At 41.6% G+C, this 27,985-nt stretch overlaps 1 protein-coding gene across 11 annotated transcripts; it reads right to left on the bottom strand.

Annotated features, from left to right (window-relative positions):
• Positions 1 to 130: 130 nt before the first annotated feature.
• On the bottom strand, positions 131 to 27,901 carry sumf1 (sulfatase modifying factor 1). 11 transcript variants are annotated; one of them, XR_010455680.1, is made up of 12 exons: positions 27,541 to 27,901; positions 25,119 to 25,292; positions 24,762 to 24,836; positions 22,250 to 22,332; positions 21,888 to 22,013; positions 21,115 to 21,229; positions 19,719 to 19,832; positions 19,578 to 19,637; positions 11,214 to 12,328; positions 8,616 to 10,940; positions 1,966 to 2,067; positions 131 to 1,806 (listed from the first exon to the last, which is right to left on the bottom strand). XR_010455680.1 is itself a non-coding variant. In XM_064966153.1 (10 exons), coding segments are annotated over exons 1-10 (1,221 nt in total). In that variant the 5' UTR covers positions 27,832 to 27,901; the 3' UTR covers positions 12,240 to 12,326. The 11 variants fall into 11 exon arrangements, 10 of the variants coding, with proteins under 10 accessions (XP_064822225.1, XP_064822223.1, XP_064822222.1 ...); XM_064966153.1 differs by lacking the exons at positions 131 to 1,806; positions 1,966 to 2,067; positions 8,616 to 10,940 and adding an exon at positions 14,402 to 14,582 and having other exon boundaries at positions 12,240 to 12,328; XM_064966158.1 differs by lacking the exons at positions 131 to 1,806; positions 1,966 to 2,067; positions 8,616 to 10,940; positions 11,214 to 12,328 and adding exons at positions 15,332 to 15,405; positions 15,931 to 16,021.
• Between the last annotated feature and the right edge of the window lie 84 nt (positions 27,902 to 27,985).

Consider the following 27,985-nt stretch of genomic DNA (forward strand, 5'->3'; position numbering starts at 1 on the left):
TATGAGTAGGAGTCTGTTGATAACTCTGCTCTACTCATACATTATGTTTTCTGTTTGTTTTTGTCACAGAATGGTGTAATAAAACTTTTCAGCACAGAAGAGGGAAACATATGACAGGAAAATATTGTGATGACATTTAAATAATTTATTCCCAAAGAAGGCAAACAATGTGGATTTGATGTGTAACTTTGCACATAAACAACAGTTAATAGAACAGTTCAAATCTTGCATTTCATTTGATAAGCCCTACCTTCTCATTTAAAACATCCTTTTTGTGTTCAATTAGATTGGAGAAAATATTACATGATATTCATAGTTATGTAGCAATACAGAGACTCAAAGAGTGTAATCAAAAAGCGGTAATATACATACATCATGCAAAAATGTATAGAGGAAAGTGGGAATGAGTGTTAAATGCTGCCACTGCAGTCCCATCACACTACATCTATTAGTGACAATAAATGACCCCGATATGACACAGTAACCTAAAAATACAGAACACAACATCATTTTGGTCCCACAAAAATAACAAGTTAAAAAAGCTTTATAAGTCATTCAGCATTTCTGCATAAGAACTGCATAGATGCTTAAATGATTTAACTTGTCACACGACATAGGGTGATATAAAGCCCTGACATCTGGTGCTTTTACAAATATGGCATAAGCGTTTTAAATTGTGGGACAAATATTGAATGAGACAAATATTTCACCCCTAAACAGTTCATTTGAGCGCAAAAAAAACGAAAAAAGGGAAAATGGTTAATGGTTAAAACCATAATATAATGTTTTTATGGTTTGTTAATTGATTATCCTTAAACATTTAATGTAACCTGCCTGACTGATTTTGTTAATCAGTTCCAGAGTTAGTTGTTTAAGTTCTGAACTTTTGTCTCAGCATCTGAGAGGGACATGGGATGACCCCCAAGAAACGGTTCATCAGCCTCACAAGCAGTGAGGTTTTTGATCAGATTCTCTCTATCAACATTTAGGAGCAGGCCTTCTGGCAGGTGGAGCGCCAGGGTCACATGGTCCCACATGTACCATGTATTGTAAACATTACCATCTGTTTTTACTATTTTGTCCATGTGGTTTATGGTTAACCTAACTTTTTGTGTTGCTGACATGGCTTGTGCTCGCCAGACAATGTGTCCTTTTCCTTCCCCCTCTGCATCGTTTTCCCTGTAACCACAGACAGCATCATCACTGCCATCACCAAGAAATGGGTACTTCTCAAACTCATCCACACTTGGAGAGTGAACAAGCACAGAGTACATTATCTCCTGTTTGTAGACAGTGGTTTCATACACTTTCAGGACAGGCTTTTCTCCACCACATATCTGCTCTCTGTACATCTTCAGGAGATCAGACAGACTGAGAGTGAACCTGAAGTTCCCATAACGCGATGCCTGCATAAAGGCAGGTGAGGTGGTGAACTGATTCAGGAAGGAACCTATCTCTCTCTGTGCCTCTCTCTGCCCTGGTGTTCTGTCTGGGAAGATATTCTCTAGGTAACGTTCTTCTGCAGCTCTGATATCATCATGCTCGATGGCTAGGCTCCACCACAGAAGATTCCTATCCCCGCCCCTAAATCCATTTGAATCCAAGATTTCATCAATTTTAGATCCTGTGGTGACATGGACCACTTTGGATATGTGAAACTCAGGTTCTTCTGGGTGTTGTGGAATGGGATTATAAATGTACCCATTTGTATTAAGGATCGCCTCATTTTTCAGTGTGGTGATATTCTTATGCTCTCCACTGAAATACTTCTCTTCTATACCTCTTGGATTAGTACGCTCCATTTCCCTAAGAAAGAAATAACACATTTAGAAACATTACATTCTGTACTCTCTTCTCTGAGGCTACAAATATGGCCTCTCTCACACACACATGCGCACTCATACATGCACACACAAACACACTATTGAATTAGATTTTCATTGCTACCATGATACCATGATCTACCTTTTTTTTCAAGTTTGAAGATAGCTGCTTGGTGGAGGCGATGGAAGACTTGCTGCCTGGTAGATGGAGATAGCTCTTCTCACTCCACAATGAGTGAATTACCTATTCAGTAGTTAAATCAGACATTCAATAAAAGTATCTGAACAACAGTATGTATCCAAACAGCACAGTCATTTTTGTATTTTCTATTCAATCGCTTTGGTTCTATTTTCACAATGTGGTGAATCTCCAAAACTATAAATACAAAACTGGTAACACATTCAAAATCTTTCTGTGTGCATTCATTTTGTTTGGCCACACAACCATTGATCGAAAATATGACTTTGCTGTGAAATATGAAAAAATTGGTTTAATCACCAAAATACAACATAATGATATCTTCTCAATTTAGTTGTTTCAACAACCAGCTAATCCAATAGCAAACAATGCAAGATACTTGTTTCTAAATTGCCCTTTGAAGTGCTGAAAGTGATATGCTACAGTACAGTAAATTACAGGACATTACACTGTTTTCACATTAGGCTATGCACTTGTACTACCCATCAAAATGTCCATCATTTCTATCCCATGTGTGATCAAAGGTGTGATCATTGATGACATCTTCCAGAATCATTGATGCAACAAATGTATTACATTTTTCTGATATAATTACAAGTACAACATAGATGTACAGTAATCAAATGTAACAAATTAAATGAAACAAAATAAATGAATGAAAGAAAGAAACTAGTTAGCAGGTACTAGTTTGCATCAAGCATGCCTTCATTGTTCATGCACCTGGGGGGAAAAAGGTTTAGCGTTGCAAGCCTGACACTGGTCTGGGTTGATGTCATTGCATGCCTCATTCATGGCCTGAAGGCGGGTGGCACACTCATGTGGATGGTGATCATTAGTGATGGGAAACCAAGGCTTTCTGAATGCTTTGGAGCGTTCACCCAAATTGTGCTGAAAAACGGTTCATAACACAGGGCTTCATTATCTGTTCACAATGCGCTTTAGTGGAATTATCAGATTTACTTTTTTTCCTCCGTTGTTTTCATCAAAACTCTATTTCGTAGCGGTAAGTCGTTGGAGTCCTTTGCATCTTACATCATTGCTTCCCTTTTTGCCTTCAAGTTGACTATTTTTCAAAATGGAATCTCTGGCATTATTTAGGATGCTTAAGATAGACACATATACTATACTAAATAAAACAACTGATTTGAGCAATAGCGCAGAAAGTGTGGTTTCACATAAAAATACTTTTTCAAAATAGCATGCCTTTAAAAGGATTCAACCTCATACCCTCACATCCCTGATTGTTTCATAGTTCCATACTCTACCTGCTAAAATACCAGTCAGGTGAAACTACAATACATGTATAAAATCCAAACTATATCTGTAAGTACAGTGCCCAGTAGAGCTTGGTGTATGAAAGCAGCTTGGAATTGAAAAAAAAAGCCTCAGAACCGCAACGTAATCAGTAGGATCTCAGTTTCGGACGTCATTGATGATGTACACTATACATACAAAAGTATGTGGACACCCTTTTAAATGAGTGGATTCGGCTATTTCAGCCACACACGCTGCTAACAGGTGTATAAAACGAGCACACAGCCATGCATTCTTGATAGAAAAACATTGGCAGTAGAATGGCCTTACTGAAGCGCTCCGTGACTTTCAACGTGGCACCGTCATAGGATGCCACTTTTCCAACAAGTCAGTTCGTAAAATTTCTGCTCTTCAAGAGCGGCGCTGTCAACTGTAAGTGCTCTTATTGTGAAGTGGAAATGTCTAGGAGCAACAACGGCTCCGCCGGGAAGTGGTAGGCCGCACAAGCTCACAAAACGGGACTGGTGAGTGCTGAAGCTCGTAAAAATCGTCTGTCCCTCAGTTGCAACACTCACTACTCTCATGACTGTCTTGTGAGGATCCAATGATTTAGATCAGCTTGGCAATGGTTGACAATAACCAGACCCTCTCTCATCCACAGAAGAGACAGCTCACGTCCGGTCTTAAATTTAAGGAGAAGGAGACTCTCTCTTTACCATCCAGTATTGGCTAAAGGAATGTCCTTTGTCCCCAGAAACTTTTGCCGCCCAATACTCTAATATCCAAAAAGTGAATACCGTAACAATATTTCTAGCAGAAGAATGTGGGGAATGATGAGAGATGGTCTATGGAAAACAAATGTATATTTTGTGATGTCATTAAAAATGGTATAACAGAAATAATGTAACTTGAAAAGTATATCCCCTTTATCTGTCAAGTTGTGCATATGTGGTTCAAACTCTGATTATCCACACAAGGTGGAGAAAGGAGAAAATCCCCTCTCAGACCATCACGGGTATGGCTAAGAAGAAGTTCTGAGGAAAGACCCCACTGGAGACCAGACAACTAAGAAGAAGGACTTTGTGACCTCTTGTGGACAATCAGAGACGTACATCCACAGGAGACCCAACCAAACCCCTTTCAAACAAGCATGCTTGGTTTCGACAGAGATAGAAGACGAACTAAGGCATTCACACGTAAATACGTTCATGATTTCTTACTCCAAACGGGTGGTGGTTCATGTGCAAAGTAAATGATTACGGTGAGAGTAGTTCCTACATGTATTAACGTGTGTGCCTCTGTCTCTCTCTCTACTCCTTCCTCTTTTGGTAAACAAGCAGTCATGTTGTTAGGGACCTTTTTCTCATGTATTAAGTGTGTATGTTTATTCTGTGTTATTTTTTAGTTAACTAGTAAATAAATAATTAAATCAATTTGTGTAGTACTGGATCAGGATTAAGGCTGGGTTTTTTGCAGATGCAAGGAATATACAAATCAAATCAAATCACATTTTATTAGTCACGTGCCGAATACAACAGGTGTAGACCTTACAGTGAAAGGCTTACTTATGAGCCCCTAATCAACAGTGCAGTTTAAATAAAATACGGATAAGAATAAGAGATAAAAGTAACAAGTAATTAAAGAGCAGCAGTAAATAATAACAATATATACAGGGTGGTGCCGGTACAGAGTCAATGCGCGGGGGCACCGGTGAGTTGAGGTAGTATGTACATGTAGGTAGAGTTATTAAAGTGAATATGTATAGATGACAACAGAGAGTGGCAGTGGTGTGGAGAGGAGAGGGGGCAATGCAAATAGTGTGGGTAGCCATTTGACTAGATGTTCAGGAGTCTTATGGCTTAGGGGTAGAAGCTGTTTAGAAGCCTCTTGGACCTAGACTTGGCGCTCCGGTACCGCTTGCCGTGCGGTACCAGAGAGAACAGTCTATGACTAGGGTGGCTGGAGTCTTTGACAATTTTTAGGACCTTCCTCTACTTTCTCTGACCTCCTTCCTATAGGCTGTCTCATTGTTATCGATGTGTTGTCTCATCGGCAAATGTAATAATGGTGTTGGAGTTGTGCCTGGCTATGCAGTCATGAGTGAACAGGGAGTACAGGAGGGGACTAAGCACGCACCCCTGAGGGGCCCCTGTGTTGAGGATCAGCGTGGCGGATGTGTTGTTAACTACCCTTACCACCTGGGGGCGGCCCGTCAGGAAGTCCAGGATCCAGTTACAGAGGGAGGTGTTAAGTCCCAGGCGTTCAGAATAATGATATGCGTTCAGGTAATGATTAATACGTTGTCTGTTTTATTAATGTGATAGGTAAAGACCTTTAGAGTTCAGGAGATGGTAACTCTTTAAACAACTTATTCCGCGGTGCCCAAAATCCTAATGAGTTAATTGTTACTTGATCAATTGAAAAAAGCAACAATTAAACATAGTTAGTTGATTCAATAAATAACAGTCATCAGATTAATGAAAAGTCACGTCACGAAACTATCGAGTTCCCAACTGCCTCTGGAAGCAACGTCAGTACATTAACGGCTTCATGAAATGGGTTTCCATGGCCGAGCAGCCGCACACACAAGCCTAAGATCACCATGCACAATGCCAAGCGTCGGCTGGAGTGGTATAACGCTCGCTGGCATTGGACTCTGGAGCAGTGGAAACGCGTTCTCTGGAGTGATGAATCACGCTTCACAATATGTGGCTATATGTGATAAAGTGAAAATATGAGACCTGCACCGGACCCTAACCCACTAATATAGAAATTGCACTGTATGCTACAGTCAGAGACGGCGGAGTGATGTTTTTCCAGGGGGGGCAGGATTTAAAAAATATATATTTTTATGTTTCTGCTTATAATTTCCAGCATTTTGGGAGACTATTTGTTAGTCAACTTGTCTATATGTATGTATATATATAGATATGGCCTACATGCAGCCTCTGTCATTACAGTTCCTTCAGAAAGTATTCAATACTTTTTCCACATTTTGTTGTGTTGAATTTAAAATGTATTACATTTGGATTTTGTGTCACTGATCTACACACAATACCCCATAATTTGTGACGGCAAGCCTAAATAATTTAGGCCTAAATAATAACTGTCAGGCATCGTTCAGGGCTAAAATGCCCCACGAGGCTAAAATGCTCCAAGAGCTCTTAGCTCAAGGTAAGGGACATTTAGCTTGCTAACATTCTAACTTATAAACTGATAATGAGCTTCAAACACAAATGAAAACATGATGTTATGACTTGAAATGTACCATCCCTTAGTGAAGCGATCATATGCTGCTGCTGCCTCAGCCATACTGTCAATCTATGATCAGTGTGTCCACTCCTATTTATAGAGTTTATCTCGTGATCTCGACAAAACAACTTTTGTTACGTCGTGATGATGAGATAAATACGTTGTGATCTTGAGATAACGAGGGGATATTATTTTTATTCCTATGTCCTCTCTGGACTTCCGTAATATTTTAGATGAAACCAGGTCAAAGTACGATGGCCAAAGAATGAAAAATGACTGTTGCTTCTACGTTAATAAAGTTTGATCATAAATGTATGTCAAACACTTGGCGTGATTATTAAGGGGATAGTAACATTACGCTACGCTCATTTTAATACACCAATGGTAACATAGCATTCTCTTACCTAATTTAAATAATTATTGCACTGTAACCAAAATCGGAGAAGGCGTGTTTGCAGAGGGCCGTGGTTTATATAGCTAAATAGCTACTCTACTGGTGCCAGAATTTGACTGTAGGGTCAGCAAATATCATTAAAAGTTGATATTATTCATCTATGGCAAAGATACTACTTCCCCTTTCATCTGTGTCTGGTGTTAGCAAGTTACTAGCTAGCTAGGTCTTCATCTGTGTCTGGTGTTAGCAAGTTACTGGCTAGCTAGGTCTTCATCTGTGTCTGGTGTTAGCAAGTTACTGGCTAGCTAGGTCTTCAGCCAGCATGGAACAAAAATATGGGAAGGGTCATTCAAAACTCTCCGTTAGTGCTGCCGTGAACTGCATCACAAAAGACATGCCAACTGGGAGATCTATATAAATAAAAGGACATCATTGATGCAATTTCAGTGTTTGAGTTGTTTTGTGTATAACCACATTTGCTTGAGATGATTTTACTGCAACATCCAAGTTTCTTGACATAGGCGTTTCAAAGAACTGTCAGTCAAGACGAGCTCATGAATATAACCTCCCTGCTCACTCATCCTGTATTTTTAAACTTCCTGGAAGTTAGCCATGACAGAAAAAGTACATTCCCAGCCAGCAATGAGGAATCGGCCCCGAAGCGGCCCGGAACTGATTGAATCGGCCTGGAATCAGGTGTCGGACTCAGTCCGGAATCAAAATAAATGACTGTCCAGAATCGGCCCAAGTACATCGGGCCGTTTCCGTGTTCCGAATTCAGCCGACTTTGCCAGCATCTTACCAGAATCCCCCAGAAGCATAATTTAAATAAATGTATACAAAATTAACCGATTAAGTAATTTTAAATATGACTATTATACATTTTATACATACAAAGTATAACCATCCACAAAAAAAAAAATTGTGTCAAAGGAAACCTCATACACCTGGTGACCGTGTCAGGGCGCATGCGCCTAGCACGCCACAGAAGTCGCTACAGAGTGATAGGACAAGGACAATCCTGGCCGGCCAAACCCTCCCCTATCTCTGACGGCTCTGGGCAAATTGTGCTTTGCCTCACGGGTCTCCTGGTCGCGGCCGGAATGACACGAGTCTCGAACCAGCATCTGTAGAATCGCAGTTTGCACCGCGATGCAGTGTCTTAGACCACTGCACCACTCGGGAAGTTCCAGCCACATAGTTATTAATGCTTATCAATTACCTTCCTATTTTCTCTTTATTTTCAACTCTCCATTTCGCAGCTTTTATCTTATTGATTTGACCTACACCATTGTCTTTTTTGCCTCTGTGGATCGACTTGAACTTTTTGTGCCCATTCCCAAAAGCATTTGGCGATTGGCGTGTAGGCTAAAATTAATTGGCACACGTACAGTTAAAGCTTAGGTTTATGCACAAATGCCAGCACATAAAATAATGAAAGAAAACTCAATGTAGCCTACTGATATACATTCCACAAGAACAATGCATTTCTGGATTTTTTTAAAGATATTGTTTTTTCTTTATTCAACCATCCCACCCTTCATCCATACAATATTTCGTGATCCTAAACCCGCCCGCCCCACTGATATAACCATGGGTACCGGGTTATGAGTCAAGCCGCTCATCATTACAGTGTGCAGTTTTTACATTACGAAATTGCAAATTTACGTGCCAGCTGAAGATAGTAACTTACTTTGTTTATAGAGTTTAAGATTGGTTGCCTTCGGTGGATGGCTCCCCACTACTTTATGGCAGCTCCTTGATAAAATGTCCACAATGTGTGTAGGTGTATTTATTGAGCCTAATTCCCATAACCACATCCCACTTACAGGAAATCTAGTTTCATTTCTTGAGAACTGAAGATCAGGTTAATATGTAGCCTGAACAGCCACTAGTGGTAGCTGTTTAACTGTTTCTTGGCGGTCCTGACTTGTTTATCATGGTGAGCTGTCTCAGTAGACAGCACTTAGTTCATAGTTATCAGGTTCTTACTGAGATATTTCAAAGTAAAAATGAATTTTGTTTTCATTGGATCTATTGAAATAAGCAGCAGATGTTTATCAATTGTGATTCATTCTTAGTAGTACCAGAAAGTATCCACAGGTAAAAACAGTGGAAACAGTATTGTAAAATAAGGTGCTATCTTTGTGTTTTTATGGTCGCAATATGTTGGGTGAGTCACATGCTCATGTGGACCTGCACAGGAAATTCAGTGAAACTTGATCATGAAAATGTGAAAAAATGCTGCCAGGCAGGATGGATCAGTAACGTACCGGCACTCTTTTAGCTGATTGGATGACAACTTTTTCACAGTTGACCTATCTTAATAAAAGCAAGGATACAAAATATGTGTTAACCAATCAACATTTATGTGGGCTATAAATAGAGTGGGGAAAAAGAGCTCTACCACATCAACAGGCAATGTTTGCTTTGACATAATATAGGCAGACATATTTTTATATAATTGAAAAAGCTAATATATTAATGGGTTATAACCTCATCATGTTTATACATAACTACATCAAATATGAAAGAAGAATAAAGATAATTGAAAAACCCAGGCTAGTGGTACTAAATACTTAATAACATCCATTATAAACACCTCACATGACATATGATGTTCTGAATGACCTCAGCTCTCTGTCACGAAATGACAAAGGAAAACATCACTAAAAGCAACACAAACATGTGGTTTAATTGGTTTGGTTATTGAGTTATAAATATTCAGAAATATTTCCTGCACAGCAAATTGGCCAGTGTTGATTTTTTCAGTGTAAAATGTCTAGTGTTGATTCAAGAGTTACATTCACCCTGTAAGAGTGAAACTAACCCTCAGTGGTGTAAAAGTGTTGGTGTTAATAACCAGAGTTATTATTTTACCCCGTGGAAAGTAAAACAGTCCCATCAAAACCACGCCAATCAGTCATATTTCACATTGGTTGCCTTCGGTGGATGGCTCCCCACTACTTTATGGCAGCTCCTTGATAAAATGTCCACAATGTGTGTGAATATATATTTCACATTATATTCGGTAGTCTTCTGTTCACCTTTCCTAACACTGACTCATTCATGCTGAATGCAGGATACGGGTGACAAAAAATTCAAATTGTTTGAAATCCTCACTCTTGCTGGATTCCAATAGGAATTACTCATCACTTGTGGCTTGCAACATCATATTGTGACTTTCAATCCTGATTTGGCCTGTAAGCCAGGAGTTTTCTAATACCACTGTGTTAGCGTAAAACTAGACCACCAAAGTGAAGGCTTATGCTATAAGTATTGTATTGGCATAGTTTAATTTTAAGGAATGTTTATTTGGTTATTCCAAGTCAATACATGTTCAAATGTTAAAATAAACTTTAGTTAATCTTCAAAAATAATAAACAATTAAAACAATAAATGATTAATCCAACTTAAGTTAATAAAATCAAAAATCAACAAACAATTACCAAAATAAATAAATAAATAAAAATAACCAAATGCATTTGTTCAAATAACGTAATAATCATCAGTGTCAATTTGTCAATCAGTCGGTCAGTCAGTCATGGTTGGTCTGGTGGAGTGGTTGGTGGAGTGTATGTCACTGTGTTAAGTGGGCGGTCTGAGCTGGCATTTGCTGGATGAAGATGGCAGTTGTGTCTGGTCGGTGTTTTGTCCAGGGTTGGTGCTGGTGTTGGGGCTGGGACCGGGAAAACCTGGGTTGGTGTTGGGGCCGGGTTGGAAATTGTGTTGGGACCAGGGCTGGAAAACCAGCGTTTGGTGCTGGGTCTGGTGCTGGGACTGTGGGCCTGGGAGAGAGCAGGAACTGGGAACCAAGAGCCGGGAACTGTTGTTGGGCTGGGATCTGTAGAGGGGAAGAAAGACAACCTGAGGAGCAAGCAGAATCACAAGGGAGACTTAGGCCCAGAGGTCAATAGTGGTACTTCCCTGTGGCATGCTAGCTCTAGGGTGAAGGTGTGATCTTTGGTCTCTCCTCTGCGCCTCGTCTGGTGGTCTGGTGCTGGGACTGGTGCTGCATCTGCAGAGGGGAGGAAGGACAACCTGAGGAGAAAGCGCACACTCACGGAAGCCCTAGACCCGGAGGTCAATTGTGGCGAAATGCTCTGAATTTACGAACGGACAATCTGACAACGCTCTGGATTTACGATCTCCCAGAGTGCACTCTGGCACTGAATTTACAAACACACCCAAAATCGTAAAATGTCTAGCTAGTAACTTGTTATCCAAATATGTCAGATCAGCTTTGGAATAAATAACTTCAACCAGACCCCTCTCAAACCAAGCTGCTTACCTATTGCAGATTCAGTCTTCCCAGCCTGGTGCAGGTCTACAATTTTGTTTCTGGTGTCCTTTGACAGCTCTTTGGTCTTGGCCATAGTGGAGTTTGGAGTGTGACTGTTTGAGGTTGTGGACAGGTATCTTTTATACTGATAACAAGTTCAAACAGGTGCCATTAATACAGGTAACGAGTGGAGGACAGAGGAGCCTCTTAAAGAAGAAGTTACAGGTCTGTGAGAGCCAGAAATCTTGCATGTTTGTAGGTGACCAAATACTTCTTTTCCACCATAATTTGCAAATAAACTGTATCTTGCCTATGCCGTTCTGTACTCATTCATATATCTTTATGTACATATTCTTTATCCCTTTACAGTTGTGTGTATAAGGTAGTAGTTTTGGAATTATTAGGTTAGATTATTCATTGGCTATTACTGCATTGTCGGAACTAGAAGCACAAGCATTTCGCTTTACAATGCAGTTGAGAATGGTGGGAAGGGGGTCCCAGACATCCTCAACATCATTAGGGCACAGGGACTATCCAATTTGGTCACCAACATCCACAAGACAGACAGAAAAGCCAGCTACTTCAAACAGTACTTTGCTACCCGCATCCTCAGAACCATCGACCACACTGTACCCTATTGCTGGGACCCCCCACAGGTGTACAAGACGTGGAGATATCTTGCCTGCAGGTCAGGTCTGCCCCCGGCTGGTCTAGCGTCCTGGAAGTACAAGGACATCATGACCCACATCTGCTCCAAGGACACCATCGCACACCTTTGAGCCAGCTCAGCCGTGGACCCACAACAGGTATGGTTAAACATCAATCACCATGGCATTACAAACTTACAGAAAGACATCTCATGGATAGCTGTTCATAGTTGCCTCCCCACTAGGAAATGAATGTATAGACGGCACATAGCACGTACAGAGAGCTGCCCCCCATGGATGTAATGATACTGAAAACATCTACCACCTGTTTGCTGAGTGCACCATGGCCAGTCGGGTCTGGGCCCCGTCTGTTCCCTCTGTCTTCCTCAACAGGATGCTGACCATAACTCACTTGACAGCGAAGAACATCCTGAACGGTCCACCTGGTGGAGGATCATCGGTACCATCAAGCAGGTCCTGTGGGAGAAAAAGTACATCAGGGTCTACTAGCAACAAACTGTGGAGCGAACGACCCTGAGGTGGAGGATCACTATCCTTCCAGCCGACCAAGACAAACCCCAGACCCGTCCTCCTGTCTTCATTTCCAGCCTCGCGGGGCCAAAGGGAAATGCCACAAATGACCTCCGGGTCTAGGACTCCTCTCCTTTCCCCTCTGCACTCAGCTCTAGCCCAAGCACCAGTCCAGATCCCAGGTTCCAGCATCAACCCACCATACGTGGTGTGGAGACACAACACCAAACCTTCACCCGGAGCGAGCGGACCACAGGGAAGTACCACCATTGACATCTCGGTCTAGGGCTCCTTTGTGTGTCTGCTTGCTCCTCCTGTTATCCTTCCTCCCCTCTACAGACTCAGATCCCGACCCAGCACTTGCAGCAGCCCCAGTTCCCGGTACCTGGTTCCTTTTTCCCCCGGTCCCAGTACAATTCCAGGTCCAAGCCACAACACCAGCACCAACTCTGGGCACAGCCCCGACCAACTATAACTGCCAATTCCTTTTAGCAATTGCCAGCCCAGCCCAGACCCCACCACGTCCTCCCCCAACAAAAAGACACAGACACATTGTAGCCAACGTTAGCCTGTTAGCTAGGGTGCTTGACTGCGATTGTGAGGTCAGAACGCTCGGATCAACACTACTCCTCGGCCAGAGCTCTCTGAACGCTCCGAGAGCAAAATGCTCAGAATTTACGAATGCCAAGAGCACACTCTGGCACTCCAGACTGAATTAACAAACACACCCAATTATTGATTTATTTAAATACTCCATATTTAGGCGAATTTAGTACGACATCTGGGAACTTTTGGCATACTAACTATATCCATACTATGACCGATAAGCATTCTACATACTCAAATTACATCACAAATAGTATGGTTAGAATGAGAATTCGAACACAGCTAGTGTCTTTCGGGACTGCCTGTCGGGCACTACTTTCCCGCAGTTTTGTTAACAACGGTGAGGGCAGGTGGGAGCGAAGGACACTGGAATCCGGTACACATCAGGCGGGAGGCGGGATACGTAGCGAGCGAGGACATCAGTAGACAGTGTTCTGATATAGAAACTATATAAGTTAAGGGCTAAAAGTTCAAACAACCACTCAATGTATTGTGACATCTGCGAAACTGAGAACAGGGAGGGGGTCTCCTCACCCACAGAGGGAAAGAGCCATTAGGCTTGTGGTAGATTAGGAAACATGTTGAAGAATATGATAAGCAATGACCAGTTAGAGAAGACTTGTACAAAAGCATTCATTTATTGAGTGAACGCCAAATAATAGAAAGGGATATTTAACATGTGTATGTGTGTGTATTCAAAGTAGATTAGAGAAATATGAACAATTCTAGGATGGAACATGTCTGTAAGGATTTGACCTTATAGACTAGACTATGTCCCGAGAAGAGAAGTCAGTCAGGCACTGGGTAACCGCAGAGGTTTCCTGTTTAGAGCTCGACCTGTCAGTTGCAGACATGTAGATAGAGGAACCCAGTTAAACCGAAGGAGCTATCGAAGTTGAACATGGTGACAGAGTTAGATGAGAGGAGGGGCATTTATAAAGTGTATGCCATGACCAAATGTGAGGTAAAAAAGGCCATGTGCATTGTATGATTGTTAGAGCTCTCGTGAATAAACATTTTGACTATTTTAAGCTGGGACTCTGTCTGTTTCATTCAACCAGAATCTTATAAACTCTGGGTTGCTAACTGAGTAGTTTAATTTAAGTTCAGTTTAAGAACAAAATCCTCGTAACATCTTCACGCGGGTGCCTGTCGGGAACTGCTTTCCCACACTTGTGTTAATGCAGAGGGCAGGTGTTCGGCAGGCGGAAGCGAAGGACACTGTGTGCTATCTAGCTAGCATGGAGGTCTCCGATACACAGCAGGCGGGAGCGACATCGGTCGCTAGCTAGCTAGGACACAGGTAGATAGTATCCTTCACCCCTGAAAAACTTGGATAATACTATTTCCCTTTTGACCCACATTTTAATTGCTTAGACAATCAAGGGAAATCCAAAATATCAAAAGTCTCACACAAGCATGAAGATGGCGCGCTCAAGTGGAGGTGTTCATGCAGGAACCAATGCGATGCTTGAGGAGGGCGTTCTTGCAGGAAACAATGAGATGCTCGAAGGGGGGCCTGAATGTGAATGCCCACATTCAGGAGCATGCCGAATTGCGGGCCGCAATCACACACTATTGGAGAGTTTTGCATCTGCATATCACATGTGTACATGGAATTAAATATAAATTCATCCCATTTAATTCTGAAATAAAAATAAACAAATTAAAAGAGGATGTTCTATTCCATTGATCACAGATAGGCACAGACACAACAATTGAGAACTATTTAAATAGTGGCAAATTTCTACTGTCTAACAGAGTGACTACGTAATGAGAGCATAATGAACAACAGTGTATTTTCACAATAGGTGATGTCAATTTATAGATAATATTGGGATTTTTGACAAATAATGTTAAATGCATTTGGTTCATTTTATTTATAATTGTACCAGATATTCTGTTCATTGGATATAAAGAGCATAGGAAATATGTGAGTTTTTGTCTTTATTTCACAGCAAGAACAGGAGACTTGGCTAAAGTTTACATAATAACTTCTACTAAATCAATCTGTGAAATGTCTTCATACCAAAACAAAGTCACCTCACACATGTTCCCTTTGAATATGTATTCATTCACATAGACATTTTTTAAATATTTTACAAGAAAATATATTCCATAAATCTCCACATGTCACGCGGTAATCCTGCATTTCATGAACAACACTGACATCACTGGCTGTATGAAGAGGTGCACTTGATTTGTTTCGCCTGGCGGGCAAGGTAGGCAGAGTTAGTACCCTAGACGAGAGCCAATGGGGAATGGTACAAAAAAGGAAAAATCAGACTACCCATGTCAGGGTCAAGGGTGAAAGGTTACGGCTGCTCCTGGGAGACACAGCGGAACCCTAGGTTAGAGGCAGAGCTGTCAGGGGTGTTCTGACTCCGTGCTGCACACCTGTACCTGTAACAGTATGACTGGAGTGGTATAGAGATAGAGGGAGAGAAACAGAAAATCATACATCAATGTACATTAGATTGGTAGCAATGTGCATTAGACTGAAAGAATATATATTTTTATAGTGCTAATTTTGGAAAGTAGGGTTTCCTTTAGCTTTCACCAATCCAGAGTTACGGCAAATCAGTGATTACTCCATAGAATATAGAACGTAGGATGGGAAGGTTGTACAGTACCAATCAAAAGTTTGGACACACCTACCCATTCGAGAGTTTTTATTTTATTTTTTACTATTTTCTACATTGTAGAATAATAGTGAAGAAATCAAAACTATGAAATAACTCATATGGAATCATGTAGTATATATTTTATATTCATGTCAAAATATATTTTACATGAGATTCTTCAAAGTAGCCACCCTTTGCTTTGACAACAGCTTTGCGCACACTTAGCATTCTCTCAACCAGTTTCATGAGGTAGTTATCTGGAATGTATTTCAATTTACAGGTGTGCCTTGTTAAAAGTTAATTTGTGGATTTTCTTACCTTCTTAACCTGTTGAGTGTAGGGGGCAGTATTTTGATGTTTGGATGAAAAACATACCCAAATGAAACTGCCTATTTCTCAGGCCCAGAATCTAGAATATGCATATAATTGTCAAATTAGGATAGAAAACACTCGAAAGTTTCCAAAACTGTCAAAATATTGTCTGTGAGTATAACAGAACTGATATTGCAGGCGAAAACCTGAGGAAAATGCTGTTTTTCCTGAAAGCTCTCTGTTCCATTGCATGCGTTCATTACATTTAAAGGGATATCAAACAGATTCCTTTTCCTATGGCTTCCACGTGGTGTGAACAGTCTTTAGACATAGTTTCAGGCTTTTATTTTGAAAAATGAGCGAGAAAGATCACATCGCGTCAGTGCATAGCTGGGTGCCAGCAGCGTTTTGCATGCGCCAACAGAGTGGAGTAGACATTTCCCCCCTCTCTCCTATTGAAGAAGATACAGTCCGGTTGAAATATTATCGATTATATATTGTAAAAACAACCTGAAGATTGATTATAAAAAACGTTTGACATGTTTCTACGAACTTTACGGATACTATTTGGAATTTGTCTGCTCCGTCGTGACTGCTCGAGCCTGTGGATTTCTGAACATAACGCGCCAAACAAATGGAGGTATTTTGGATATAAAAATAATCTTTATGGATCAAGGAACATTTATTGTGTAACTGGGAGTCTCGTGAGTGCAAACATCCGAAATCATCAAAGGTAAGCGATTCATTTTATTGCTTTTCTGACTTTCGTGACCAATCTACTTTGCTGCTAGCTGTTTGTAATGTTTTGTCTGCTGAGAGATGTCCTTACATAAACGCTTGGTATGCTTTCACCGAAAAGCTTTTTTGAAATCTGACACGCCAGGTGGATTAACAACAAGCTAAGCTGTGTTTTGCTATATTGCACTTGTGATTTCATGAAACATGTATATTTTTAGTAATTTAATTTGAATTTGGCGCTCTGCAATTCAGCAGATGTTGAAGAAAATGATCCCGCTAACGGGATGGGTGCGTCAAGAAGTTATTGCGTTTGACCCAATCAGTTGTGTTGTGACAAGTTAGGGGTGGTATTTAAGAACAGCTCAAATAAGTAAAGAGAAACGACAGTCCATCATTACTTTAAGACATGAAGGTCAGTCAATACGGAAAATGTTAAGAACTTTGAAAGTTTCTTCAAGTGCAGTCGCAAAAAACATCAAGCGCTATGATGAAACGGGCTCTCATGAGGACCGCCACAGGAAAGGAAGAGCCAGAGTTACCTCTGCTGCAGAGAATAAGTTGCTGCAGAGTTGCCAGCCTCAGAAATTGCAACCCAAATAAATGCTTATCAGAGTTCAAGTAACAGACACATCTCAAGACTGTGTGAATCAGGCCTTCATGGTTGAATTGTTGCAAAGAAACCACTACTAAAGGACAGCAATAATAAGAAGAGACTTGCTTGGGCCAAGAAACACGAGCAATGGACATGAGACCGGTGGAAATTTGTCCTTTGGTCTGATGAGTCCATATTTGAGATTTTTGGTTCCAACCTCTGTGTCTTTGTGAGACGCAGAGTAAGTGAACGGATGATCTCGTGGAAGCATGGAGGAGGAGGTGTGATGGTGCTTTGCTGGTGGAAGGGTCTGTGATTTATTTAGAATTCAAGGCACACTTAACCAGCATGGCTACCACAGCACTCTGCAGCGATACGCCATACCATATGGTTTGCGCTTGGTGGGACTATCATTTGTTTTTCAACAGGACAATGTCCCAACACACCTCCAGGCTGTGTAAGGGCTATTTGACAAAGAAGGAGAGAGATGGAGTGCTGCATCAGATGACCAAAGGGTGGCTACTTTAAAGAATCAAAATTATAAAAAATATTTTGATTTGTTTAACAATTTTTTGGTTACTACATGATTCCTTATGTGCTATTTTATAGTTTTGATGTCTTCACTATTATTCTACAATGTAGAAAATAGTAAAAATTAAGAAAAACCTTTGAATGAGAAGGTGTGTCCAAACTTTTGACTGGTACTGTATTTTGAAGTATTTAAACAGGGCCAACGTTTGTTTTACAATCACAAAGCCCGTTAGATTGAATTCCTTTCCTCCTTCACATGACCCCCTCAGATGAAACAAACCCAGGTTGGTGCTTGGGAATCGTTTTGCATGCTGTCAATCGCAACACCAAGGCAACCAGAGGAGGCGGGGCTAATAGCTCAGTTTACTGTGGAAGACAGCATATTGGGCCTCCCAGATGATCACCTAGCAACTGTACCAGGAAAAGTAGAAGTATGTTTTTCCCCTTAAATCATTTCCCCCTTTGCTGTTAAGCAGGTGGAGATTGTATACAGCTCCCTTTTGTTACTAATTACAACAGTAAGTTGTGTAATTCAAGCTGAAAGACTCTCTCTCTAGTTGTGGTAGTCGAGTCAGGCTATTCTACATGGGCATAGAAGTCAAACACACACCTACACACCAGAGCCGGTCTCTGAACCACCCACACACAGACAACACACCCCTCCATACAGAAAGGCCCAATGAACTTTTTTTTTGTGTGGGTAGATCAGCTTTAATATTGCAAATAGATGATGGTTTCCATCAATGTAATTGTCTGCATCATTTCCAATCTCCCATACATTGTTTTGTAAATATAAACTGTTTTGGTATATATATATTCATTATAATTTCCCCTAACCCTACCACCCCTCCCCTAATTGGAGTAAACAAATGGACAACAACACTTCTACTTCCAGATTATACATACTATATACACTTTACGGACAAAGTATATTTTACAACAGTAATCTTATTCCCACTCCCATCTCTGAAGACCATCTGGTTTTGATTTCAAATTTCCATATGTTTTTCAACTATGCTTCGATATTTCACAACCTTTCTATTCTCATAGTTTTTACATATTGTAAAATAAAGAAACATTTTTGAGATGAGTATTATTATATTATTGATCGATTGACTATGACTTTTTAAAATCAACCAGCAGTGCTATTTGAAGAGTTAACTCTAGATAAATGTTGTAATTCTTCAGCCATTCCTCAACCTGCAACCAAAAACAAGCTAAATATTGAAAGTACCAAAACAAATGATTTAAAGATTTGGGCTTTTTGCAGCAAAATCTGCAGAGCTGTGATGGTTGTATCCCACTGTACTTGATTGCAGTAGGCTAAAGCAGAGGTTCCCAAACTGTGGGAGGTGCAAGGGGTCGGCAAAGGGGGCACGCCCCACAGTTTGGGAACCACTGCTTTTTTCAGAGACCGGCTAGGCTCTGGTATGTAGGTGTGTGTTTGACTTCTGTAGTTGCAATTTTGAAATTGGTTAGTGCACCATTAGTTTTCCTCTTGTCATGCCAGTCATTGGATACCTTCGAGAAAAATGTATAACTTGTCAGAAATGTACAAATCAACTAGCCCATGACAGCTAATGTTTTTTAGCCCATAGATTTTGTTATAATGTTTGAGTCACTCAAATATCACATGAATGAATACACATTAGACATGGGAAAAATGTATAGAATTGCAAGAAAATGAGCTTTAAACCTGCTAAATGTTCTCTCTGCCATCAAAAGGGGTGTGAACAGTTTGTGTGATGAACAGTGCTTGTGGCCATAGAAATAGTAATTGCATGAAGGTTACCTTATGGCACATGTAGGAGCCTCCCTTCTTCACTCGGTCTGTGCCTGATGGTGGACCTGCCTGCAAAAGGGAGGAGAGAAAATATCAAAACATCAAGAGGAAATCCTCACAGATGTGACATAAAAAGTGTGTGTGTATTACCGGGTTGTGCCGTTCATCTGTGGTGTGGTGTACAGTCCACCAGTCAGATGTCCACTCCCATGCATTCCCTACCATGTTGTACAGACCATAGCCATTTGCAGGAAATGACTTCACCTGCAGACATAGAAAGATATGAGAAAGATACTTTCACATTCTACACCAATAAGGAGTCCCAAATGATTGAAATAGCATTGCAACTGTTGCATGGGAAGCATATTAAAAAGAGCTATAAACTGATAATTAAACATCACATTTTAACATTTTATAATAAAAGACTTCTCCAGACATGCAACACAGTATGTTTTTTTGCATGTGTAAAAACAGTGCATATATACAGAATATACACTACCGTTCAAAAGTTTGGGGTCACTAAGAAATTTCCTTATTTTTGAAAGAAAAGCAAAACAAATCAAATCTGAATTTATCAGAAATACAGTGGAGACATTGTTAATGTTGTAAATGACTATTCTAGCTGGAAACTGCAGATTTTTTAATGGAATATCTACATAGGCGTACAGAGAGCCCTTAATCGAACCCACAAATGCTGATGCTCCAGATACTCAACTAGTCTAAAGGCCAGTTTTATTGCATTCTTTAAATCAGAACAACAGTTTTCAGCTGTGCTAACATAATTGCAAAAGGGTTTTCTAATGATCAATTAGCCTTTTAAAATGATAAACTTGGATTAGCTAACACAACGTGGCATTGGAACACAGGAGTGATGGTTGCTGATAATGGGCCTCTATACGCCTATGTAGATATTCCATAAAAATAAATCAGCCATTTCCCGCTACAATAGTCATTTACAACAGTAACAATGTCTACACTGTATTTCTGATCAATTTGATGTTATTTTAATGGACAAAAAATGTAATTTTCTTTAAAAAACAAGGACATTTCTACGTTTTTAACGGTAATGTACACATCATAGAAAGTGTAACCCTGAAAGACCTGTAAAAGAAGGGAGCTGATAAATCTCAGCAGCCATTGAAGTGAGACAAATCATATCAAATAGTATAATTTCACTATTACTGTGCAATTCATGAATGTTCTCAATGTTATTCATGTGATCTAGAGCAGCTGTGAGCCGCTGGTGTTGTGACATTCTTAACTTGATTATCTCTCTAATCTCCAATGACACACAGTTCCTGTTGGTAATCAGTGGCTGAATCAGAGATCAACTTCCTGTTTCATCACAATGGATTGTGGGTAAGGGCCACCCTGCCTCCCTGCCTCATGGGAGTAAACAGACTCCCCTGAGCACTTTGTTTTCACAGTCTTTTAGTCGAGTCACAGTCTTTTAGTCAATTTTACATACTGTATTTAAGTCTCATTCTTTGTCATTCTCTGTCTCGGTCTCTCTCTCTCTCAGTAACTGTCTCTCCCCATCTCTTACTGGTGAGGTTTTAGTGTACCCGTCCTCTTCTGAGTTGTGTGTGGGGAACTTTCCCTGCCAGAGGTTGGCGTAGTGCTGTCCTTTAGGTTTCAGGTTGTTCCCCCATGGGTAAAGTCTAAAATACAGGAACATAGGATCAGGGCAGTGGATAAAGATAGGCACTACTAGAACTGTGCAAGGATTAAAAGGTGTACTGTAGGAATAGTGGCATATAACATGTTATAATCTGTGTGGTTTGAGCCCTGAATACGGATTGGCTGAAAACTGTGGTATACCTGATTGTATACCACGTATGACAAAACAAATATTTTTACTATTTTAATTTGTGGGGCGGCAGGTAACCTAGTGGTTAGAGCGTTGGACTAGTGACCGAAAGGTTGCTAGATCGAATCCCCTCGCTGACAAGGTAAAAATCTGTCGTTCTGCCCCTGAACAAGGCAGTTACCCCACTGTTCCTAGGCCGTCATTGAAAATAATAATTTGTTCTTAACTGACTTGTCTACTTAAATAAAAGTAAACATTTTAAAAATTACATTGGTAACTATTTTAAAATAGCAATAAGGCACCTCAGGGTTTTGTGGTATATGGCCAATATACTATGACTCATTGCTGTATCCAGGCACTACGTGTCGCGCCATGAATAAGAACAGCCTTTAGCAGTGGTATATTGGCCATACACCACACCCCCTCAGGCCTTACGCCGTACTGCTTAAATATACTTAATCTATATATATTAGTAGTGGGGTTGTTACCTCACACACACATTACACTACCTCTCCTGTAGGCCCCCTCTGCAGGCGTACTCCCACTCAGCCTCTGTGGGTAGTCTCTTGTGGGCCCAGGAGCAGTAGGCCACAGCGTCCTGCCATGACACATGCAGCACAGGGTGGTCCAGCCTGCTAGCACAACCAGGTTATGGTTAATAATAACATCATAATACATGGTAATTTAGTAGTATAGCAACACATACTGTATACTTTGTACATTTGGCTCAAGCAGGAACCAAACACACAACTTCAACCTGAGTCATAAGAACCATCAGTTTATCAACAGACATCTACCCATCTGTGACACACAGATACTGGTAGACACTGGATCTCATTAGAATGAGCCAGTATAGCGATGTAACACCTACCTGTCTGTGATGCTGGAGTCGGGGCCCTCAGGGTGCCTCCAGTCTGCTCCTCTGACAGGCAACCACCAGGGGGCAGCAGCCACCTGACAACCAGGAAGTCACAACAGCTGCTATGTCACACAGGTAGACAGAACACAACATATCAGGAACTAATGTCATGGTGGTCAGGCCGAGTGTGCACTGGTGCAAAACAAAAATGCACAAACACACAGTCTAATAGTTGAGTGTGAAGGGGGGAGTAGTGCTACATTCCTAAGCAAGCAGTGTTTACACACTCTTTCACCACCTCTAAAACACTCTCCTCTCCCAGTCCCCGCTTCAACTGAATCTGCACCCCATGTCTATAGTCCACCAACAGTCTACACATAACATAAATCTCTCTCACTCCCTCACTCTCCCCTCTCCCACCTCTCAGAGAAATAGAAAGTTTGAATCGACATTGTGTGTGTGAAATGTTAACCCACTACAACACACCAGCCAGTGTTAGAGAATGGATACTTAAAGGACACCAGGCAGGTGACACTTTGGCCTGCTCTGTGGCTGTGGCTCTGCATTGTAAAGCTCTGCCATCATACAGGGGTGTTTGTTTTCTTCATTTGACTCCCAAACAAAACAGTGTTTTTACACAACTAAAAATAACAGTGTAAGATTTTGGTGTCTTGACTGGAAAAAGGTGTCAACAGCCTTCAAAAACATATGTGCTTTCCTAAGCCAATGTGTCAGTCACACTAAACAACTCAGCTTTGGGAGTACATCACAACAGGTTTGAATAAAAAAATGGAATAAATAATTGAATCCAACCTAATGCACAGGGATCTGTATAGTAAGACTGAGGTAAAAGATACAGAGAAAAAAGCAGGAAGTTCAAACAGCAGTCCAAGTTCCAGAAGGAAAACAAAGAGTGTGAAGTAGTAACCTTGCTCTCTCAATCACCATGTTAACCAGTGAGGACATCCATCTGTGACTGATTACATGCTAATGTGTGTGCCCCAATATCCTCCATCCCATGAGGACAACAGTAATTAACTTCCAGTTTTCAGAGTAAGACTTGTGCGCAAAGGAAGCTGTTTGTAAAGACATATCATGTTTACAGTTGGCTATGTTGAAATCATACTGTAATCTAATTTGATGACATTGAATTCTGGCTATGTTGAAATCATACTGTAATCTAATTTGATGACATTGAATTCTGGCTATGTTGAAATCATACTGTAATCTAATTTGATGACATTGAATTCCAGTACGATGTGTGTGTGTTAAAGGTTCATTGTGTGTGTGTGTGTGTGTGTGTGTGTGTGTGAACCTTTAACAGTTACTGGCATTTTTCAAATAAAATGTTATTTGTCACATGCGCCGAATACAACAATGAAATGCTTACTTACAAGCCCTTAACCAACAATGCAGTTTTAAGAAAATACAAATAATTAAAGCAGTAAATAACAATAGGGGGGCTATATACAGGGGGGCTATATAGAGGGGGGCTATATACAGGGGGGCTATATATAACGGTGTAAGATGTTGGTGTCTTGACTGCAAAAAGGTGTCAACAGCCTTCAAAGACATGTGACTCTTGTTTAGAAGCCTCTTGGACCCAGACTTGGCACTCTGGTACAGCTTGCCGTATGGTAGCAGAGAGAACAGTCTATGACTATGGTGGCTGGAGTCTGACAATTTCTGGGCCTTCCTCTGACACCACCTGATATAGAGGTCCTGGATGGCAGGAAGCTTGGCCCCGGTGATGTACTGGGCCGTACGCACTACCCTCTATAGTGCCTCTGTAGTGTCGGAGGCTGAGCAGTTGCCATACCAGGTAGTGATGCAACCCGTTAGGATGCTCTCGATGGTGCAGCTGTAAAACCTTTTGAGGATCTGAGGACCAATCATACTGATTCCCTCTCGTATACTCCATGTTGAGAGAGTTCCACTATACAGCCTAAATGACCTGTACTACCCCAGGGAGAATTACTTGGCTGTCTGCTGTGGAGTGGAGTGAAAGCTGCTCAATAATTAAACCAGAGGGCAGTCACCTCTCTATACAGGCTTCAAAGCATAATCAAAGGAGACTGATTAAATGGGGGTCTAGTGGAATGTCATCAGATGACAGAATGAGAAACCACAACATTGCCTCTCCATGGGCCGTAGACTAGCTTTAGACACATGCTCATTGATGCAATAAAATTGGAGTAATGCAGATGGAACTCAAGTTAGGGCCCTGTGTGTGCAGGACTGAAACAGCTATGAAAATAAGAAGTAGGCTATACTAGCCTGGACGCCCGTATTTTCTTTAGCCAACTCCTGTATCACCTTTGTCTCAGAAGAGGCATTGTTGAATGCAGAAACAGTCACGCTAGCACCTAGGTTAGATGTAAACAAAACTAAAAGAAGTTTACAATAGAACATTGAATGCAGCCATCACTTAATTTCATCAGCATGATGGATGCACAATACATATCCCTTGCCTTGGGAGAATTAAATGCATCTTCCCATCTTTTTTGCTCTGAAGGGTACTTACTGCCTGGGATATCTGGCTTTTGACCTCCTCACTCAACACCCCCTCAAACACAAACGAATCTCCAAACCTCTCTGCCTGTAGGAACACAGAATGGGGAGAGAGAAGTGACAGCATCTTAGAACAATAAATCAGAGAAGGGAGCAATCACTTCTATAGAGTGACATCTGTCAGCATGGCTGTCTCATAGTAAACCACAATTCCACATGTGAGGCAATGTATGTTTTCATGTTTGTAATTCATTTGTAACACTCCTGACACTACTTCTGTCTTTGACCAGCAGGTCTCCATTGAGAAAAAGACACACTTGATATCAATAAGACTAATCTCAATAAAGTCAGTTACATTTTAAAAACCTACCTCAGTGATGTAGCCCGTGGCATTGATGAAGCTCTGGAAGTGGCGGTTGCTGACCTCATGAGCGTCCATGTAGAAATGGTCCAGGTGCACCCTTCTCTGGGGACCCTCCCCGTCCTGGGGGATGCCAGGACTGTCTGTACCCATCAGGAACTCCCCTCCTGGGATCAGGACCATCTACAGGACCACAATAAGGCCATCAGACAACAGACATCTACAAAGAACAGACACATCAGGGCCATCAACAGACACACATCTGGACCATCAACAGACACACACCAGGACCATCAACAAACACACACAAGGACCATCAACAGACAACATACACACATCAAAGCCATCAACAGACAACATAGACACATCAGGGCCATCAACAGACACACATCTGGACCATCAACAGACACACACCAGGACCATCAACAGACACACACCAGGACCATCAACAGACACACACCAGGACCATCAACAGACAACATACACACATCAGAGCCATCAACAGACAACATAGACACATCAGGGCCATCAACAGACACACATCTGGACCATCAACAGACACACACCAGGACCATCAACAGACACACACCAGGACCATCAACAGACACACACCAGGACCATCAACAGACACACATTTGGACCATCAACAGACACACAACAGGACCATCAGACACACACACACACATCTGAACCATCAACAGACACGCACCGGGACCATCAACAGACACACACCGGGACCATCAACAGACACACACCGGGACCATCAACAACCAACAGACACACATCAGGGCCATCAACAAACAACATTCACACATCAGAGCCATCAGACAACATAGACACCATATGCACATCTGGACCATCAACAGACACACACCAGGACCATCAGACAGACCACAGACACCAGGACCATCAACAGTCACACACCAGGACCATCAACAGACAACATACACACACCGCGGCCATCAACAGACAACAAACACACATCAGGGCCACCAACAGACAACATACACACATCAGGGCCACCAACAGACAACATACACACATCAGGGCCATCAACAGACAACAGACACACATCAGGGCCATCAACAGACACACACCAGGACCATCGACAGACACACACCAGGACCATCAACAGACACACACCAGGACCATCAACAGACAACATACACACATCGGGGCCACCAACAGACAACATACACACATCAGGGCCACCAACAGACAACATACACACATCAGGGCCACCAACAGACAACATACACACATCAGGGCCATCAACAGACAACAGACACACATCAGGGCCATCAACAGACACACACCAGGACCATCAACAGACACACACCAGGACCATCAACAGACACACACCAGGACCAACAACAGACACACATTTGGACCATCAACAGACACACAACAGGACCATCAGACACACACACATCTGAACCATCAACAGACACGCACCGGGACCATCAACAGACACACACCGGGACCATCAACAGACACACACCAGGACCATCAACAACCAACAGACACACATCAGGGCCATCAACAAACAACATACACACATCAAAGCCATCAGCCGACACCATATGCACATCTGGACCATCAACAGACACACACCAGGACCATCGACAGACACACACCAGGACCATCAACAGTCACACACCAGGACCATCAACAGACAACATACACACACCGGGGCCATCAACAGACAACAAACACACATCAGGGCCACCAACAGGCAACATACACACATCAGGGCCATCAACAGACAACAGACACACATCAGGGCCATCAACAGACACACACCAGGACCATCGACAGACACACACCAGGACCATCAACAGACACACACCAGGACCATCAACAGTCACACACCAGGACCATCAACAGACAACATACACACATCGGGGCCATCAACAGACAACATACGCACATCTGGACCATCAACATACACATCTGGACCATCAACAGACAACGGAAATTGTTCTAGAACCACATGATAGACACCAGAACCATGTACAGACACCACCTACACAGACACATACATATTTAGAACAGGGATGGGCAGCTTTGGTGGGGGTGAGGGCCACAAAAAATCTAACTGATCATGAGCGGCTGCAGTTGCTTGCGGGTCTGCGTATCCACATTCACCCCCCAGTCTTGACATACTTTTTGTTCTATGAGATAATATCAGTCAGTTAACATGACCTACATAAATTAGCTGTTGAAGACTCCCATATAACAAAATGTAAATTATCTCCTAACCCTGTGTTTACTACAGACCTTATTTTCGTTCATCCAAAAACCCTACAAAAACGCCAGTCATTTCCTCATAGACTTTGTCCAAAGAACCATCGTGGAGTTAGTGCCTACATAAAGAGGTCATTACTATTTAACGTTATCTCTATAACGATGTGAACGCTTGATATAATACCTGACTACGATAATCAGTTTCTTCTCCATTCGTCTGAGTGTCTGTATGCCTTTCATTTGACTTTTTCGAGTATTTGTCAGCAGGGTTTTCTGTGATTATGGAGCTTTCCTTCTCGATATCCACAACTGCTTCTCTCTTCAGGTTGTGGCAACCACAGCTCGAGGCCTCTGCCGCCAGCGGAACGATCGTCTCAGGTTCTGCGCCGACGGAGAGTTCTGGCTTGCTTTGAACACACAGCACATAATCTTTGACATTCAGGGAAAATAAGAAAAACGCACAATAAAACAACATTGTTGCACCATTCAGCTCAAGACCACTTGTTTGTGGACAGATCCATGCTTCCGCATTATCAGTCACGTGATCAGTCAGCTGATAACTGTAAGGTTGCAACTCTACACCATAAACATGTAGGCTATCATTTCAGCATACTCATGATTTACAATGT

The sequence above is a fragment of the Oncorhynchus masou genome, chromosome 5 (genome assembly GCF_036934945.1).
Source record: "Oncorhynchus masou masou isolate Uvic2021 chromosome 5, UVic_Omas_1.1, whole genome shotgun sequence".
Taxonomy (NCBI): Eukaryota; Metazoa; Chordata; class Actinopteri; order Salmoniformes; family Salmonidae; genus Oncorhynchus; species Oncorhynchus masou.